At 50.0% G+C, this 21163-nt stretch overlaps 1 protein-coding gene across 2 annotated transcripts in view; it reads right to left on the reverse strand.

Moving 5' to 3' along the window:
- Positions 1-9403: 9403 nt before the first annotated feature.
- The window catches only part of Prdm15 (PR/SET domain 15), an 81335-nt gene continuing 69575 nt past the window's right edge, over positions 9404-21163 (reverse strand). For both annotated transcript variants that reach the window (XM_029560768.1, XM_029560769.1), the window contains exons 20-24: positions 17000-17083; positions 16294-16469; positions 14644-14724; positions 12838-13047; positions 9404-11574 (exon numbers count right to left, since the gene is read on the reverse strand). In XM_029560768.1, the coding sequence (XP_029416628.1) occupies positions 11098-11574; positions 12838-13047; positions 14644-14724; positions 16294-16469; positions 17000-17083 (1028 nt within the window). In that variant the 3' untranslated portion in view covers positions 9404-11097. The remainder of the gene's footprint in view (positions 11575-12837; positions 13048-14643; positions 14725-16293; positions 16470-16999; positions 17084-21163) is intronic.

Below are 21163 nucleotides of genomic sequence, written 5' to 3' on the forward strand. Positions count from 1 at the left end.
GTCTGCCACTGTCCTAGAGCTCAGGGATTCAGTAAGCCTGGCTGGTCAGTCAGCTGGAGGGATCTGCCTGTCTCCATCTTCCCAGTGCTGAGATTGCAGGCATGGTAATGTGGATTCTGGGGATCAAACTCGAGTCCTCATGCTTGAAGGGCAAGCTCGTTACTGATGGAGTCCCAGACCCTCATTAAATTTTTGTTGGGGGACTGGAGAGATGGCTGATGGTTAAGAGCACTGGCTACTCTTGCAGAGGACCTGGGTTCAATTCCCAGCACCCACATGGCAGCTAACCACTGTCTGTAACTCCAGTTCCAGAGGCTCTGATGCCCTTTTCTAGCCCTAGTGGGCATCCACACACATGCAGAATACAAAAACACACACACACGAATAAAAATAAATCTTTTTTCAAAAGTCCGTATTATTTAATGCCGTGTTCAATGCTGGTTACTTCCGGAGTGTTGTGTTGTGTGTTCTGTTCTGCTCTGTCCTGTTCTAGACAGGATCTTGCTATACAGCCCAGGCTGGCCTCAAGCTTGCAATCCTCCTGCTTCAGCCTCCCCAGTGTTGAGATCACAGATATGAGCCTCCACATCAGCTGCTCTGGAACCGTCTGCCCGGAGCCTAAGGACCGGCATTCTTTCCCCAAAGGGGATGCTTTGGCCTGAGTAGGCCCACAAGACCTCTCAGAATAGACTATTTTCCCCCAAGCATCACCAGGGACCCAAATACAAGGAACCAGCTCCACCAGCATCAAGACATAACTAAGACAAGATGCTGGGTGGGTTACACTGGAGCAGTTTAACAAACTCTACACTTTATGAGAACCCGGAACCATCTCCCGGGAGAGGTCAGCTGAGCTGCGTTGCCAGGTGCCAGCCCCAGGGACAGTCAGTCCCCAGTCCTCCCCATTCCACACTGACTACTGGGTTCATGGACCACTGGGGCATCCAGGATACGCAGAGTGAATGGAGTCCAACAGTTTTAGGCTTTGGTCCTCCATTTCTAAAGAATAAAACAGTGTCCAACCTACCAAATAGAGCCACCTTTAAAATAAGAGAGAACATGTGGCTCACTTAAAGAGAAGCATGGGGCTGGAGAGATGGCTCAGCAGTTAAGAGCACTGGTTGCTCTTGCAGAGGACCCAGGTTCGATTCCCAGCACCTACATGGCGGTTAACAACTGTCCATAACTCTAGGGGATCCGAGGCTCTCCACTGACCTCCGAGGGCACTGACTGACACGGGTGCACATACTCCTTCCCTTTTCATTCCTTCCTTTGCTATGGTCTGTATGTGGGATAGCCCCTGAACATTCACCTGGGACAGCCTAGTCCCAAGCATCATTCTACAAGAGGTGAGGCCCGGGTTGTGACCAGCCTCCTGGAGGGGCTAGTGCTGGTACTGTAAAGCCAGCTGGGGCTCACAGGAGTGGATTAGGGGGTTGTTACAAAGGGCCAGTTCACCACTCCCCTACCTGCCCCTTGCTTCATCTTTTACTGTGTGAGCCTCTCCCATGAGCTTCCACCCTGTGATGCCATGGGCATACATGGCATAGTCAAGTGTCTTTGCCAAATGCCAGGGCCATGTTGTATGGGCATTCTAGTCATCAGAATTATATGCCAAAATAAACCTTTTTTCTTTGTGACATTTCAGCTTTAGGTATTTTGTTATAGCAATACAAATAGACTAAGGCAACGAGCTATCCCCTGCCCCATTGTGCTTTGTATTGGAACCTTCCACTGTTCTTTTATTTCACCATTAGGAGTCTCTAATCTGACAGCAGATGGTTGTGTAGGAGGGGTTGGGATGTGTATTCCCTAGTATTAGTGGATACAGCTTTTGAAAATCAAAGAGGGAACAGCAATATGTCTTTAGCTAATATGTATCTCAGGGGCTCTAAACTACGCCACAACTTTAGACACAAGGTTTACATGACAGGGATAAAGATTCATTTCTACTATGTGGTCATTTAACATAATAAAGGCCAATTGTCACAAAAAAGGAGCCTTGCTCTGTCACACAGTCCCACATTAAGTCGATTATTAAGACGATGTGGAGACACAAAACCTGGACAGCTGTGTTTACCAGGTGGGAGAATCAGTGAGTGACTGACCTGAGTCGCTGAGAACTGGATTTTCCAAACTCATGATAACTTGGAACTTTTTAAATAAAGATTAATTAATTTTTAAAATTTTATGTGCATGTGAGGTCAGAGGTGTTGGGTCCCCTGGAACTGGAGTTACAGGTGGTTGTGAGCCACCCAGTGTGGGTGCTGGAAACCAAGCCAAGGTGCTCTGCAAGAGCAGCAAGTGCTCTAAATTGCTGAGCCACCTCTCTAGCTTCATAGCTTAAAATTTTTAAGCACTAACTCCTGGTGGACCAGGCACTAGTAAATAACTAGTCACATCGGTGTTTGGTTTTTATTGTTGGTTGTTGTAGATTGACAATTTTCAGGGCCAAAGGAGAATGCTTTTCCCCAATGCACAGAGAAAACATGTTTAAAAATAAAAGGTGCTAGAGACCTTCCTTTCCATGACCCCCTTGCCCCTTCAAACCACGATCTTGACTGAAATGTTTACTGGTAGAGTAGTGCATGGGTATTTACTGCTTTGCAATACTAGTTATGTGGAAAATACCAACCAGTCCTTAAACAGCCTGACAGGTGCTTCCTCAGTTATTTCCCTTGAAAAGTCTACACCTTGACCTTCAGGCAATGTCCTTGGGCACCTATCCCAGAGTACTGAAGACTGATGTTCATGCATACAGGCTGGGGAGATGGCTTAGCAGGTAAGATACATGCTGTGAGAGCACTGGGACCGGAGCATGAGTTCCCAGAGCCCACATACAAACGGGGTGTAGCAGCCTCTTTGTAATCCCATGAGCAGAGCTGGAGACGGAGTTCCCAGGGCAAGCTGGCTAGCCAGCCTGCTGAAAACAGAGTCTGGGTTTAACATGAGACTCTGCCTCAGTGTGTAAGGTGGCATCAATGAAAAAGACACCTCATTTCAACATTGGATCTCCACATGTACATTCACACACATGCGCATACACCTACACACATGTGCTCACACACATGCAAACACCATGTATGCATACAGACACATGAAAGATGTACAAGAATGTCATGGAAGTCTTCCTTCCTCTTTCTTAAAGTCTCCCTCACTGAGCCCAAGTTGGCCTCAAATTTGCAGTAATCCTCCTGCCTCAGACACCTGAGTGCTGGGATTAGAGGTGTAAGCCACCATGTCAGATTTACAGCTACTTTTATTAGTAACAGCCCCAAACTGAAACAACCCAAAGTAGTCCTTTGGCAAGTGAATGGTTCAGCAGACTGTAGCCTGGGCACAGCAGACCCAGCAAAGCAAATGGTCTGCAGACATCCCCAGCACCTTGGAGGCAGCCTAAGGGCACTGCTCAGTGGGAAAGAGCCAGGCTCAAGAAGGGAGAGTTGGCACTGGAGAGCTGGCTCAGCAGTTAAGAGCACTGGTTGCTCTTGCAGAGGACCTGGGTTCAGTTCCCAGCACCCACATGGCAGCTAACAACCATCAGTAACTCTGGTTCTAGGGGATCTGATGCCCTCTTCTGGCCTCTTCAGGGACTGCACACATCTGGTACACTTACACACATGCAGACAAAACTCATAAACTTAAAATATAAAAATAAATGTAAAACAATTTAAAAAAATGCTATTTTGGGGGGCTGGAGAGATGGCTCAGTGGTTAAGAACACTGGTTGTTCTAGCAGAAGACCCAGGTTCGAATCCCAGCACCCACATGGCAGCTAACAACTGTCTGTAACTCCAGTCCCAGGGGATCCGGCAGCCTCTTCTGACCTCCCCAGGCTTTGCACGACACAGGTGCACTTACCTACATGCAGGCAATACATGCATACACATAAAATAAAAATATTTTTAAAAAATTATTATTTTATAGCTGGGCATGGTGGTGTATGCCTTTAATCCCAGCACTTGGGAGGCAGAAGCAGGCGGATCTCTGTGAGTAGAAGGCCAGCCTGGTCTACATAGTGAGTTCCAGGACAGCTACTACAAGGAGACCCTGTCTCAAAAAGACCAAAAAAAAAAACCCAATTATTATTTTTATTTTATGAGTATATTGCCTGCATGTATGTAAGTGCACCCATGTCCTGCAATACCTGAGGAGGTCAGAAGAAGGCACATACAACATACCCACACCACCCCCACACACCACAGCACACACACACAGGGCCCATACATAGTATGGTCAACACACACACTTATGCATACACACACAACATACACACACACATAAATATACACATACATGCACGCACACACACACCACACACAGTATGGTCAACACACACACACACCCCTACGCATGCACACAACCCACACAAATATACACACGCATGCACACACACACCACATACACAGGGCCCATACATAGTATGATCAACACACACACACACCACTCACACATATACATACACACGTGTGCACATACACCACACACACAGGGCCCATACATAATATGGCCAACACACACACACCTCACACATATACATACACACATGCATGCACACACACACCACACATATAGTGCCCATACATAGTATGGTCAATACACACACACATGCACACACAACATGTATACACATAAATATACACATGCATGCACACACACACCATATATAGACATGGGGCCTGTACATAGTATGGTCAACACACACGCACACACACCCCTACGCATGTACACACCACACACACATAAATGTATACATGTACGCACACACACATTACACACACACACAGTATGGTCAACACACACATCTATGCATGCACACACACCACTCACACATATACATACACACATGCGTGCACACACCACACACACAGGGCCCATACATAGTATGGTCAACACACACACACACACACACACACACGCACACACACACACGCACACACGCACACACGCACACACACACACACACACACACACGCACACATGGGTACCCTTGGTGAGGTGCAGCCAGCTCTCCCCTCACTCACTGCTTGTGGGTCCTCTCCATCAGGCTCACGGAGGGAAGCTTGGGGGAAACGCTGAGGTAAGGCAGGACGGCGCCCCTCCTCGCACAGCTCCCCTTGGGGCAGGGGGAGCATCTACACAGCCCAGCTCCCTGGTGAGTACTTAGTGTGACTGTCGGTCATCAGTGCTGTGAGGAAAACATACATCTGCTGTCAGAGTAGGAAAGGAGCATCTAGAGATTCCTAGAAGACACGCTTGAGACGTGATCCAAGGGGCACGGAGGCATTAACTGAGGGGAGGAGCAAGGACAGATGCTCAGCGTGAGCAGCAAGTTCAAAGCTCTGGAGGGCTGAGATGGCCAGTGGGAAGAGGTGGGTGGGCACCATGGACCCTGGGCTGTGGAGAGACTGCTGACTGCAGAGGTCACCTGGCGTCAGAATGCCACCAGACCTACACTGACACCACAGAGCCTTCCCACAGCCTCAGCACCTGCAGGGATGGTGACAGTCATACGGCTCTGAGGGCCCTGCAGGGGGCACTGGGCTTGGTAGGTGGGTGACACATGGCACGTGCACTCCTGTGAGGGTCACTGACGCCAAGCACTCATATGTCAGGCAGCGAGCAGCTCTCCTCTGGGCTGATGCTGGGAACAAAGTACAAATCAGGTGGACGATGGGCTGAGGATGTGGACAGTGGGAGGGCCAGGTCTGGGCAGGAAGACTGTGACTCCATGAGCTGGATGTGGTCAGGCTGATCATCCTTTGAGATACTGGGTAGAGGTGGGCTGCTGTTTATCCAAGAAACAGCAAAGTGTAAAGGCCCTGGGGCTCTCCAGATCACAGCTGGCACTCCATCCATGGATCTGATAATGTTTTACCCATGGTAGGTTCTAAAACCTGGCTCCTGGTGTGGCAGCAGCTTTGTTACCTTCTGGAGAGGAAGGGAGCTGACTTGGGGCCAAACTGCAGGCTGTCACACAAGGAGCAACTGCCAGCGACTGGAAGAAGCTGGGTGGCACCTGTGTGGAACGGGCTGTGTTCAGGAAGCGGCTGTGGGGCCCCAGCCTCTCTCTGCCTAGAGGTGTGTTCCTGGAGGCACAGAGGGGTCCGTGCTGCAGCAAAGGGCACCCTCACCTGGGTGTCTTCCTCTTGTGGAGCTGGAACTGCCAGGAGGGAGGAGCCAGGCTGCTGGGGCCCAAGGCACCAGCACTGCATGTTTCTGGGTCACTGAGAATGCCAGCTGTCTGTATATGAGCGCCTCAAGAGCCAGGGTAGCTTAGTCCCTGGCCAAGAAATGGAACGTAAAGTTTGGGTGGAAGGCTGGGTCTAGCCAGCTCTTCGTCTGGCCTTCTTCCATGTAATCCTGCTTACACTGCCAGACCAGGAAGTTCATTTGAACCAAGATCTACAGTACTTTTGACACTACGCACCATGCCACGCAGAAAGGAGCCAGTGGGTCCCCTGGTTCTTTTTCTTTGAGCTTTTACTTTTGCTGAATGAGCAGACAGATTCATAACCAATAACTTGATTAGGGCCTGGAAAGGTTTGTATCTGAACTGTCCCTTCTCCACCTCTAACAGCTCAGGTTCTGTGTTTCTGGCACTTAGAGGCTGCTGTGGTCATGGCCCAAAGGAACCTGGCTACATCTTGAATGGGAGCAGAACTTGTCATTTTTCATGTGGTGCTGGTTTTGAGTGTTACGGGATCATGGAGGCTTACACCAAGATTCCAGAGAAAAGCCTAGGAGGCCCAGAGGGTTGGATTTCCTACAGGGAGCTCCTGAGCGGGCTGTGCGTGAATCTTCAAAGACAAAGTCTTAGCTGCAGTGGGGTCCCCCATATGTTGGAGATTCTAGGAAAATAAGACATCTGTCAGAGTGATAAGTACTGAGTGAGGCTGGCCCAGGAGAAGCCATATGTGTTGTAAGTGGAAAACAGGAGTGGGGCTTATTGGGGCTCAGGTGATGCCACCAGGTGCCCCAAATGCTGGGGACGGAGCTGTGGAGTTCACTGCTTGCCTGGCTGTGTTGCTATTTCCTCATCCTCCCATCCTCTTAGGATGAGATTTGCTCTGTACCAGTGAGCACTGGAGTGTGTAACATTACTCTGTTTTATATAGGCTCACATCTAAGAGATGGCTTTGGAACAATGTTGGGACTGTAAAGACCAAGGAACTCAATGTTGAATACAGTTTGCATTATGAGGTGGCCATGGGAACCAGGGACAAGTGTGTCATGGTTCAGGTCTGCACCGTCCCCACAGGATCATGTGCAAAAGCTACCGTACATGCTCCTGACATAACAGATGGAGCTGCTCCAGCCGCCATGCCTTCCCCACCATGATGGATGGGCACCATCTGAAACTGGGAACCACTGAATCTCTCCTCCAGAGTAGTCTCTGTTAGGAATCTCACCACCTGTCTAAGAGCAGAGAAAAATCACCACATGGTAGTTTACACTCCAAAAGAAACACAGTGGTGCTGGTGAGATAGGTGTAGAGGTTATGGACCATCCGCACTGGTTCTCCCACCAGAGCACTTTGAGAGGTGGGTCTGTGTAAAGAGACATACAAGTTGATGCCCAATGGGAAGGGCTCCTACCTGTTAGGGTTAATGAACGGGTCTGACTTACTAGGAGAGCTAGCCACCAGAGTATCTAAGATGTAGTCCCTGCAATCCAGACCCTTGGAAAGCTAGATAACCAAGGCGTTTCACAGCTTCAACCAGACATGGAGGTGCATGCCTACAATCCCAGCACTTGGGAGATGGAGGCAGGAATCAGGAGTTCAAGGTCACCCTCCATTGCATGAGTTTGAGACCAACCCAGGCCATGAGACCCTGTCTCAAGAAAGTCATCAATCAACCAACCAGCCAGCCAGCCAGCCAACCAATCAACCAGCCAGTCAGCCAACCAACCAGCCAACCAACCAACCAGCCAACCAACCAACCAGCCAGTCAGCCAACCAACCAGCCAACCAACCAACCAGCCAGCCAACCAACCAGCCAGCCAACCAACCAACCAGCCAGCCAGCCAGCCAACCAACCAACCAGCCAGCCAACCAACCAGCTAGCCAACCAACCAACCAGCAGATCAACCAACCAACCAAGCAGCCAGCCAGCCAGCCAGCCAACCAATGAAACAACCAGCCAACAACAATCCACAAGAACCACCCTCAGCACATTTAGAATAATCTAATGTTTGATCAAGGAAAGGACCATTTGTGATCTCTGCCCCCTCCCCCCGCCCCCGCAGGAAGCCTGGCTGAGCCACTGCTGCCAGCGCCTGTTCTGACCTCAGCTTCACAAAGAGGCCCACAAGCACCTTCTCTGTGGCCCTTCTGTAAGCCCTGGGAAAGTTTCTGACACCTCAGTATCTTAGAGTGTTTCAATGGTCCAAACACACTCAATTCGGGACCACAGGGAAATGGAGATGCTACCCTACCCCCCAGCAGGTCAGAACCAGCCTCAAAGGACACTCAACACTTTCATCACAGCAGGTGAGCAGAAGGCCAGCAATGGAAAGCACAGGTCACAGCACCTTCTATTCACTATTATACAAACAATGTGACATGAAACACCCTCAGCATGGCAAAATGGTCTTAGCCCCTTGAAATGAACAAGGGTCACAGAAGTGGGCTCGGGGGTGAGGAGCTGCAAACCTCCACCTTTGGATGCTGAACGGGAAAAGAGTAGACCAAGAAAGACTGGCCTTCCCCACGCAGCGCTCTCCAAAGTGCTTTCATGCCCCACAGGAGGGGACACCTGGCAGAGCCTTTTCTTGAGAGAACACGTCACTCACTTCCACCGTCCTCAAGGGCGGAGCCCTGAACTCCACCTGCAAGATTCATGCCACCCATGTGACATGTGACCCTACAGTTTAACCAATCACAAGGTGAAGACAAATTCCCGTGATGCATTCATTTATACGAACCAAGACAGAGTCACAGGCGGGGCTTGTCAGGCACATGTGTATCTGTGCACCTTGGATCACTTTTTTAAAAAAATCAAATACTAATAACCAAGGGAATGTAAAATGCAGAGCCATACACGTCGGAGGACGCCTTTGGCTTAGTGGTACAGCCACACACATCGGAGGACACCTTTGGCTTAGTGGTACCTTCATTCTGCTAGCCAGTTTCTCATATGCAAATAAGTAGCAACTACTTTAAGACAACCTGCTTTGCCTCAGTCAATGACCCTGGTCAGACCATGCAAGCATCCCCAGACACCTAGGAGAAAAGCTGACTGAATAGGAGGTCCTACTCCTAATATGGAAAGCCTCCACGTGCCTCTGTATACTTAAGCAAACATGGGCAGCACACTTCCCATTTGAAACAATCTAGCTCCAGGCACAAAAGTGGTGTCTCTAAAAAAAAAACAAACCAAAACGTGATTTCAAAGGCCTTTATTTCACAGGGAAGAGAATAAGAGTTAAACACTAGTAGATGTTCAATCGAGCCCAAGGCTTGTTTGGACCTGTTTGGACTTTGCTCACTTTCTTTGAGTTGATGTTAAAGGCAGAGAGGGACGGTCATTGGTCTTTAAAAACATGGTAAGAGCCCCCAGTCCTCTGCTGTTTCCATGGCTACCTGGACTATATATATTTGGAGAATAGAGGCAATATTTTAGAAAATAATTCATCCTTAGCCCAAGTTCAATGATAAAAGTACTGTGTAAAAGTAGTTAATTATACACATAAATAACATAAAAACAATTGTCATAAATTAGGAAGTCCTAGAATTCCACTACGCATTCCACTGAGATGTAAGCGTGGACGCAGGGAGGGTTTGAGGGCTGTGTTCTGTCTGACACAAGCTGCCCGAGCCTGGTGCAGCCTCCTCTGCCTGCTGAGGGTGGGCTGCCAGTAGTCCCGCCACATCCAGGACACATAAGGTCAAGGACAAAGTAAAGCAAGTTCCCCTTGCACTTTGCATGGTGTTAAAAACAGATTAGGGGAGCAAAACCAGACGTCTCCCCCTGCACCTGTCTGCGTCCTTGTGCTGGTGATGGCAGATGGCCACCAGAAGAGCCTAGTCCATCGCCTCTGGGATGGCACACACATGTACTGGCTGTGTCCCCTCAGGGCTTTGGGAAGCACTGTCCTCCACAGCCACACTGACCTCTGTTGCTCTCACCCCCACCCACAGAAGTCCCTCTGCAGAGCCACACTCAACCACACTTCGTAAGGAAATTGCTCTTCAGACACATCAACCTTTGGAATGAAGGCTTACAACAGAAAGAAAAAACCGGGTTCCTTCCGTGTCCTCTGTTCAGGGTGTGCACGCCAGTCATAACAGGCTTGGATGACAGAGTCCTGAGACGGCGCTAGAGGAGCCTCAGGATGCGAGCGTGAAGGCTGGCTCCTTGCACACAACTGCATGTGCCTTTGCACGCAGGCAGCTGTGCACAGCTGGACATGGACAAACAGCCCTACAGTGCAAACGACTTTATGTTAAAATACAATAAAAATCAATATTGGCCACAAGAAAGTCTTGAATACATAAGACAGGTATGAAACAAAATGAAAAGACCATATTGAAAATCAGCTGATGGATATTCCCAAGATGCCTTTGGTGCCGGAGCTGGGGGCTCATGTGATCCCTTGCCCAGGCCACAGATTTTGGAGAAGGCCTGACTTTCACCTCGCCCCGCCTGCTGCCGACAAAACCGAGAGCCAGGGGAGACCTGGGCTCGTCTGTGCAGCCGTGAATACTATTTATGCTACTAGAAAAATGAGCTGCTGAAGAAACAGAGACAAACGGCCTTGGCCCGCAGGACATCGTACTGGCCTCTAGGACCCTGCCTCTCTTTGTGTCCCTGAGTCCTGTGACAATCACACAGTTCTGAGGGCAACAGTGTGGCCCGGCCAGGCCACAGCACCCTGGTGAGGCGGAACTCCTAAGCTCCTGCCCGCCAAAGGTCCCATCGCCAGCTACGCCAACGGGCTGTGGCACTGCTGGGAACCTAGAGCTGACTCTGTAAAGCTAAGCCCACCTCCGTGACACCGCCAAGTGCACACCGTTCCCGTTTGGTATCCAGCAAGCAAACCTCAAGGCCCCAGAGCCCTGCAGGCAGCTCGGGCGGGTTCTACGGCTGCAGCTCAGTAGCTGTACATCTGCTGCTGCTCGCTCTGCACCTGGGGCTGTGCTGCCTGCTGCGGGGCTGAGGGGGGCTGTGGTGGCTGCAGCACGTCTGTCTGGGGCACGGCCCGCCATGTGAGAGGGTGCTGCTCACTGAGCTGGTTTCCCAGGGGAGTGATGGAGTTCACCAGGGTGGTGAGGTTGATGAAGTGGGCCACGGACTGTGGGTTCGAGGCTTCTGGCTGGGGGTGGATCTGGACATCATTTTGGCGGTTGTGCAACATGGCAGAGCCACTGACGGTGTCAAAGGTCACGGTCAGGATGGAGTTGTCCAGCTGTAGCTGGCGTTCAGGGGTGGTGAGGTGTCCCACTGCCACTGGCTGCAGATTGGTAAACTGAGTTCCAGCTGTAGTGGTGATGGGGGTCACGGTGATGTTGGTCAGGCCCACAGAGCTGGATGGAGCAGTCACATTAGGGTCTCCCAGGGTCACCACCACCTGCAAGAGACACATGGAGAAAGAGACAATGGATTTTTTCTGCAAAGAGGAGGAACAGCCTCCCACAGCCCTTGTGCTGGAGGCCACAGTCTGGTGCCAAACTGGACAACACTCGGACCAAGGAGCAGGAGCTGTATCTCTGCTGGTAACCAAGAAAGCACACAAGTGTCCTGGAGAATTAGCCCAGTGGAAAGAGAAACAAAATGACAGTCATCCCAGGCAATGAGACAAAAGAGAATGGAACAAACATCCCTGGCCAGAAGAGGCCAGGGCAAAGCAGGCCTAGCTAGGGAGCCCAGCCGGGTAGCCTAGGCCAGGGGAGCCGAGCCGGGTAGCCCAGGCCAGGGGAGCCCAGCCGGGGAGCCTAGATCAGGGGAGCCTAGCCAGAAGCCCAGCCGGGGAGCCTAGGCCAGGGGAGCCCAGCCGGGTAGCCCAGGCCAGGGGAGCCCAGCCGGGGAGCCTAGCCCAGGGGAGACGGCTCAGGCGGTGGAGCACTTGCCAGGCAAGCATGAGGATCTGAGTTCAGCTGATGCATCCAGGCATCTAACTCTATCGCTAGGGGGACAAAGACAGATGGATTCCTAGGTCAAACTGATGCGTTCCTGGTTCAGCAAGAGAACTTGTCTCAAAACTTCAAAACTAAGGTGAAAAGCAACTAAGAAGACAGTGGCATCAACCTGTGTCTCCACATGCACACGTGCGCGCGCGCACACACACACACACACACACACACAAAGTGAGCCTGGAAAAGCTATGCAGTCGACTCTCCATCCTCACTCACACTCCAACCTCCCGGGTTTGTGGCATGTGAGAACCCTGTGATGCCGAGAGCGGACAGAGCTGCAGCTTCCTCTCACCAATGGACGGCAGACGGACGTGAGCACACTGACTGCAGAGTCACTATCTCCAAGAACACCCAGGAAAGACCCAGGGCCTCAAAAAGCAAAGCGACAAAGGCCGAGCAAAGCAGACTGCCGGCGAGGTTGGCCTGGTGGCAGTCCCGCCTCCTCCCCACCCGCCCTGGAAGACCTGCTCCTCGGAGCCCCTGGAGCTCTGCTGGGTGGCACACTGTTACTAAGAATGGTGCATGTGATCTGAAGGTCACGGGTCGGCACGGACTGCAGGAGACAGTACCAACATGGCAAGTGAGTGTGGAGGAGGTCCCCCGTGGACACCCACATGGACCCGTGACAGGCCTCGGCCCTAGGGAGCTGCGTCCATGGAGGTAGCTGTCACCTAGTATGAGCAAAGGCACCAACTAACCTGCTGGATACTTTGCACAGCAGAGTTGGTCTCGTCACCCACGCCGCCTGTGAACTCAGGCTCCTTTTCTGGGTACTCGCTGAAGGCGGTGTCCTCGGGCACTGGTGCCCCTGCCCTCTCCTCTGGCTTCTGCTCCCTCTTGTGGCTGCGCTTGGCTGCCTTCCTGTGCTTACCTTCAGACAGCTCCTCCTGCTCCAGGCCCAGCTCGGGCTGTGGGGAGATGGGTATCAGAACACACCAGTTCAGTGAGTCACCCCCAGGTGGTGGCCAGGGTCCTGTACCGCCCTGGTCACAACCACAGGCTGGAGGTGGCTCTCAGGCCACTGAGCTGCCACGGGACGCAGACTGCCCACTTTGTACTCAACAAAATCATCTTTGAAAATTAACTTCTCGGACTGGAGAGATGCTCAGTGGTTAAGAGCACTGGTTGCTCTTGTAGAGGACCTGGGTTCGATTCCCAGCACCCACATGTTCCAGGGGAATTTGAAGTCCTCTTCCGACCTCGATGAGCACTGCACACACAGGTGCACTTACATGCACGCAGGCAATACACTCAGAAGCATAAAATAAAATTTAAAAAATTTTAAATAATTAAAAAGTTAACTTCTTAAAGACACTGGGAAAAGGGAAATGCTTCCGACCAGGGTGCTCAGACCAAAAGATGCTGGCAAGTTGGGGCTCTGCTCCCCAAGGCTGAAGGAGTCACTTCGGAGACCAACTTCTGATGTAAGTGTGTGAGCAACGCCATGGCCATTCTGTTCCTTCTGGGGCAGGAAGTACAGTTCGTGCTGCTCCTTCCCTGAGTGCTCCCTGAGAGTCGACAGCATGACAGGCCAGGGCCAGGATCACGCTAGAGGCCCATGCAGGGGTAGCTAGCAAGGCTCTCCCACCCCTGTCACGGCCACTCCTCCCCTCAGTGGTCCTAGTTCTCTTGTCCCTCCTGGGGCAGGCAGACACAACAGGACTGGCCACAGTGTGCTGACGGACAGTGTTCTCACCTCACCTAGCACCTGAGCAGAAGGGCTGCAGGTGGGCGTCTACAAGCCCATTCTACACGATAAGACCCCTGAATTCATCAGCATGCCACAACACTCAGGTACAAGGGTCTTAAACCCCGACAACATGACGCAGTGTCTTTGTGACCGCAGAAAAATGTTATGAATGTTATAAAAATACTGTGCAAGGCATGACGATACACATGTGGGATCTCAGCACTCTGGAGATGGAGGCAGGAGGATCAGCCTGGGCTACATGAGACACTGTCTCAGAAAAGAAGAAAAAATACTGAGTAGAGGGTCTTTAAAATCTAGGCCCACCTAATATGGTTGAGCTTAATTTTGCTTACGATAATTTAATTACGACAAAATTTTCTAGAAACTATTTTCCAAAGTGAGAGACATCAGCATTTGAACAACATTACACAAAAACTAAGAAACAAGGGGCTGGACAGATGGCTCAGCGGTCAACAGCACTGGCTGCTCTTGCAGAGAACCTGGGTTTGATTCCTAGCACCCACTTGGAGGCTAACAACTGTCTGCAAACTCCAGTTCCAGGGGATCTGACACCCTCTTCTGACCTCTGTGGGCATTGCATGACATGGGTGCATGTACATACATGAAGGCAGTACACTCATACACATAAAATAAAAATAAATAAAATACTATAAAAACTAAGAGACACTCTGGAGGGCTCTGGGGAGAAGGTCAACCAAACCCAGTGAGATACTGATGACATATAAGATGGCGGGGTGTGCCTGAAGCTCTCTTCCCGAGCTCTAGCCCCGCAGGTGCATTCAGCACTGCTCACCTGGACAATGCCGATGGAGGAGGCATCAATGGTGGTGGTCTCGGGGAGGGGGTCCAGATCATCAATCCGCACAGCGAGAACCTGCAAGGGGCACAGGGCAGTGAGCAGCATGGCTGTGCCTGCCGTATGGGCTGCTCTGATGATGCAGCGGGAGCCCAGCTGCCCTCCTGCAGGAGACTGTTTGCCAACAGACACTTGTCACTCCTCTTGAAGGAAGAACTCGCCTCTGCTTTTGACTCCTCTGTTCAGGACCAACTCTGAAACTATTTCAGCATGCTCCCAGGTCCAGCCTCTAAACCTGTAGGCCTGCTGCAGGCTTCCTGTGTGCTCCAAGGCCTGGTGGGGCCTCCTGGCACCTGTCTATCTCATCTTGCCCACGGGAGAGGGCTGGTTCCTCCCTTCATTGCCCCCATGACACGTGCTTTCTGTGAGGTGCCAATACATCCTGTCAATACACACAGAACAGTAAGCCTGCCCAAAGACTCGCCAAAAATGGGGCTTTTCGATACAGAATACTGTATGCTTAATACATGCAGCTACGTGCATTTGTCAGCTTGCAATCACATGATACCCGTCCCGCTTCCCTCCACTGCCTCCCTCCAGGGGTCCTTAGCATGCGACACCCACACTGTGACCCGTCCTGTGGGCCCACACGGCTTCCCAGCAGTCCCAGTGTCTGCGACACTCATCACCTGCTTATGTGTGTTGCTTCTGCTCCTAACTGTGGTGATTTAAGTCCTAAGTAATGCAAAGGACACAAACACGGAGAGAAATGAACGAGCTGGGGTGGTGTGAGAAAGGTTAGCTGTCTAAGAAGCCAGGTGTGGAGAAACTGCGCAGGACGGGGAAGGTTACAGATCTGTCCATAGGCTCTTCGGCTCAACAGCCAGGCAAGCCGGTGGCAAGGGGCCGCATCTTTGGATTGCTAGAAAAAGATGCATTCTGGGCCCTTCTCTGAACTATGTTTGAACCAACAGGACACTGACAGGGCTCTGAGGGCTGTGTCTGTGGCTCACAGTGGCATTTCAGGGACGCACAGGGATGTGGGAGGCTTCCTGGAGCATCTTACAACTGTGCTGCTGTCGTGAACGCTCTCCCTAGACTCTGGGGTTTCCTCATCCAGTGGTCATCACTGCTGACACTAAGTTTACATCTGTTAAACTCAGCAAAAGCTTTCAGAGTTTACATGCTCAAGTCTAGGGATATTTTGTTCACAATTTCTTTTGGGACTTTTATGTTAAACAGTTTCCCTTTTCAGTGATCTTGTAACTTTCTGATTCTTTTCTTTGCATGTTGTTACGGAAAGAAAGTGGTACGGACTGGAGCCGGGGCTCAGTTGGTAGAGCACTTTGTCTAGTGTGCATGAAGCCCTGGGTTCCATCCTCAGCACCACATAAAGCTGGGTGTGTGGCGTGTGTCTGTAACCTTAGCATTCAAGGAAGTGGAGGCAGGAGGATCAGAAAAAAATGGAAGGTCGTCCTCAGCCACATAGTGAGCTCAAGGCCAGTCTGGGCCACATCAGACCCTGTCTCAGAAAGGGAAAAAAACTGACTCAAGTCAGAGATGTAAGACCAGGGCCATCTCAGGAAGCCCAGGGTCTGCTGGAGGACCGTGCACCAGGGCAGAGGCTCTCAGGGGGGCCTGGCTCACCTCAGGGTGCTTGCGCCGCATGTGTCTGCTCATGGAGGCCCGGGTGGACACCTTGGTGCCACACAGCTGGCAGCTCTGGGCCTCCACTCTGTCATGGGTCAGCTGCACGTGCTTCTGCAGCATGTACTCGGTGACGTATTTCTTGTCGCACACGGAGCACGTCCACTGCTTGCCCACTTCTCATGCACATGCAAGCGGGGTGGAGAAGAGACATGAGCATCAGCAGAACATAGGCAGTGCCCCAGAGCCCTCCCAAGGCAAGCACCTGCCACAGCCCTGGCTCCTCTTGAGAGGGCCAGCACCACCTGCCACAGCCCTGGCTCCTCTTGAGAGGGCCGGCACCACCTGCCACAGCCCTGGCTCCTCTTGAGAGGGCCGGCACCACCTGCCACAGCCCTGGCTCCTCTTGAGAGGGCCGGCACCACCTGCCACAGCCCTGGCTCCTCTTGAGAGGGCCGTCACCACCTGCCACAGCCCTGACTCCTCTTGAGAGGGCTGGCACCAGGTCAGATCAGCGGAACACCATTGGTCCAAGACTAGCATGAACAACTGACCTTGGCACTCGAAGAATGGACACTTGAGGCCAAGGGGCTACCATTAAACCAAGACAGTGCTAAGTATTCTGCAAATACGGAAGTAACAACAGGGGTGGGACCAGCTGGCCTCAGGAGACTATAGGGCGGCCTGAAGCAGCCTGCAGACCCACCTGTGTGGATGAGCTTGTGGGTTTCCATGGTGTTCCTCTCACTGAAAGTCTTCCCACACAGTTCACACATGAAGTCTTTAATCCCTGCAGGGAGAGTCATGTTTAACATTCCACTTTCAGTAAGTTTCCAGCTTACACGCATGTGAAGGACATCTCGGCCTTTTCTATTTTTCCGGTATTTGGGGAATGCTAAATTGCCAGAGGACAATCAATATTCTCAAATGCAACCAGAAAATTGTGGCTTCAAAATGCTACCCCATTGTGGTGCTGTCCCATATTTTTAAAAATAGAGACTTGGGAAGAAGGTATATCTGAGAACACAGATGTTACACAGAGCCCGGGGGTGAGAACAGCAACTTCTCCAAGAAGGTAACTCATCTTCACCCCTACTTAGTCCAAAAAGATACCAACTAGCCTCTGAGACTGCGACAGAAGGTTAAGTAACAAGTGGAAACCAGGAAAAATCCCAGGCGATAATGGAACTGCTATACAAGTCGCACAATCTGAATGTTTCCCCCCACTACCCAATAGCACATTGCTGGGCACGGTGGTACACGCCTTTAATCCCAGCATTTGGAATGCAGAGGCAGGCGGATCTCTGTGAGTTCAAGGCCAGCCTGGTCTACACAGTGAGTTCCAGGTGAGCTGGGGCTACAGGGAGACTTTGTCTCCAAAAGACAAAAAAAAAAAAAAAAAAAAAAAAAAAAAAAAAAGCATGGGGCTGGAGAGACGGCTCAGCTGTCGAGCATGCACACTGCTCTTCCAGAGGACCTGAGTTCAGTTCCAGCACCCACACCAGGCAGCTCACAATCATCTGCAACTCCAGCTCCGGGGGATCCAATGCTCTCTTCTGTTCTCTGTGGGCACCTACATGACACATGACATACACTCACACAGATACACATATCTACATAATAAAAAATCAAATCTTTAAAAAAAATGTGCACATGATCAAGTAGAATTCATCTCAGAAATGCAAGGATGGTTCAATATGTGCAAATCGACCCATGCAGCATGTCACATCAACACAGTGAAGAACAGAAATCCTACGATCAGAGCTGGAGAGATGCTCAGGGCTTGAGAGCACTGGCTGCTCCTGCAGAGACTCTCAGGTCAGTTCCCAGCAGCCATGTGGTGGCTAACCAGCACCCCTAACTCCAGTTCCAGAGGATCTGACACCTGCTTCTGGCCTCCAGGGAGCACTGCACGTCACAGGTGCACTTGATACATGCAGGTAAAATGTTCATACACATAAAAACTTTTAAAAATCTTATGATTGGGCTGGAGAGATGGCTCAGCGGTTAAGAACACTGACTGCTCTTGCAGAGGACTGGGGTTCGATTCCCAGCACCCACATGGCGGCTATGAAACATCCTTAACTCCAGTTCCAGGGGAATCCGAAGCCCTCTTCTGGCCTCCATGGCATTGCACGACATGGGTGCACTCACATACATGCAGGCAATACACTTGTACACATAAACTAAAAATAATAAATAAAATATTTTTTAAAAAAATCTCATGATCCTCTCCATAGATGTAGAAAAGGCATTTGATAAAATCGAACATCGCTTCAAAGTAAAAACCATCAACAAATCAGGTGTAGAAGAATCATATCTCAGCCTAAGAGAGGCTTTGTATGGCAAACCCAGAACCAGCATCATGCTGAGTGAAGGAGAGTTGAAGTGGGTTCCCCTACGGTCTGGGCAAAGACAAGGGCCTCCCTTCTCAGTGTTCCTGTGCAGTATAGTGCTTCAAGATTCAGAAGGGCAATCAGGAAAAAGAAAGAGGGGTGCCTGCTCCAACCGCCATCACAGGGGCTGAGAACTCAGCACACCACCAGAGAGTGACTGTCCTGGCCTCCTCTGACATAGGGGCTGAGAACTCAGCACACCACCAGAGAGTGACTGTCCTGGCCTCCTCTGACATAGGGGCTGAGAACTCAGCACACCACCAGAGAGTGACTGTCCTGGCCTCCTCTGACATAGGGGCTGAGAACTCAGCACAGCACCTGAGAGTCCCAAAATCGGCCCTTCTTAGGGAACTTCCCAAATTTTGCTCTGAGTTCCCGCTAGTAGGGGTCCAAACCTTGGAAGGAAGCCTGAGTGTACCTGACTGGAACTGGACTGGGGCTTCTGTGGGGGCTCCTGAGTAGCTGATCTGAACCCATCTGTTCCCTCTAAAATAAAACCTGAGAGAACCTGAAACCTGGAACAAACAGCTTTACATAACCAATAAGAAAATGACCAAGGCACAGCAATAATACAAACAGAAGCAAACTTCAACTTAATTTTCATATCAGAATCACAAACAACAAAAGAAATTCACATGCCAAAATCACAAGGAAAGATAATAAAATGGAAATCCAAAACACTGTGTCCCACCACATTCCACCAGTCCTGTGGGCGAATTCTACAGGGAGAACCCCAGAGATAACCCAGGACACAGGATTTTAAAGAGCAGTCATAAACACGATCAAGGAATTCAATGAACTTAAAGAACACGTGAAGAAACAAATCAAAGAAGTAAAAGAAGACAGGGATAAACTTCTGAATGAATTCACAAAGGAGGCAGAAACATTGAAGAAAACTTGGGCAGAAATGAAGAAGGAAGTGAAAAACTCAACAAGCCAACTTGGAACAACAGGGGAAAGCCTCACCACTAGAATGAGTGAAATGGAAAACAGAATATCAACACTGAAGGATAAAGTAGAAGACTTGGACCACTGAAGCAAAGATTATGGGAAATTTAAAAAAACAACGGAATGGAATATGCAAGAGATGTGGGACACCATGAAAAGACCAAATCTACGTGTCATAGGCAAAGAGGAAGGAGAAGAATTTCAGGATAATGGTATTGACCAGATCTCAAACAGGACTGCAGAAGAGAATTTCCTCAAATTAAGGAACGACATCCCCATACAAATACAGGAAGCACATAGAACACCAAATAGACAGGATCAGAAAAGAAACTCCCCCCATGACATATCACAGTGAAAACACTAAGTGGCTCACCTCCCTCTGCTTCCCTGGGCTGCACAACCTGTCAGCCTCTTTCCTGGGTAAGTCCAGCGGTGCCCACCGCACCTTGACTCTCCCAGCCTAATTCACCTTCCCAACTCCCCCACCCTGTCTCTCCTCCTAGCCTAGATACTAGCCCATTTCTTGTCTTGGCACCCAAGACCTCTACAATGAAAATTTTAAATCTTTAAAGAAAGAGATGAGGAAGACATCAGAAGATGGAAGGACCTCCATGCTCATGGATTGGAAGAATTAATATTGTGAAAATGATCATCCTACCAAAAGCCATTTATAGATTCAGTGCAATGCCAGTCAAAATCCCCAAGACATTTTTCAGAAAATTGGGAAAAAAATATTAAGATTCATATGGAAGCACAAAATAGCTCAGATAGCCAAAGCAACCCTGAGCACTAAGAGCAATGCCGGGGGGATTACTATACCAGATTTCAAGGTGTATTACAGAGCTATAGTCATAAAAACAACATGGTACTGGCACAAAAATAGACCCATAAGATCAATGGAACAAAACTGAAGACCCAAATATGAGTACATGCAATTTCAGTATTTGACAAAGGGGCCAAGAACATTCACTGGAGGTAAGACAGCATGTTCAGCAAATGGTGCTGGCAAAACTGGATCTCCATGTGTAGAAGATTCTTTCACCTTTCACAAAAGTCAGTTCCAAATGGATCAAAGACCTCAATGTAAAACCTGAAACTCTGAAACTGTTAGAAGAAAACATTGTGAAAAACCTACAAGACATAGGTATAGGAAAGAATTTTCTAAACTGGACATTAATTGCTCAAGAAACAAGGTCAAGAATCAAGAAATGGGACCTCATTAAACTAAAAAGCTTCTGTACATCAAAGGAGGCAGCCAGGGAAGTGAACAGAAAACCCACAGAATGGGAGAAAATCTTCACCAGCGACACATCTGACAGAGGTTTAACATCCAGAATATATAATGACCTCAAAAAACAATCAAGAAAGGAAGTAACTCAATTAAAAGATGGGCTAAGGAGCTGAACAGAGAGTTTGCAAAAGAAGTAAAGATGGCTAAGAAGCACCTTAAAAGATGTTCAACATCACTAATAATTAGGGAAATGCAAATTAAAACCACTTTAAGATTTCATCTTACCCCAGTCAGA

This window comes from Nannospalax galili, unplaced genomic scaffold (assembly GCF_000622305.1).
Source record: "Nannospalax galili isolate Female #2095 unplaced genomic scaffold, S.galili_v1.0 scaffold652, whole genome shotgun sequence".
In the NCBI taxonomy this organism is placed as follows: domain Eukaryota; kingdom Metazoa; phylum Chordata; class Mammalia; order Rodentia; family Spalacidae; genus Nannospalax; species Nannospalax galili.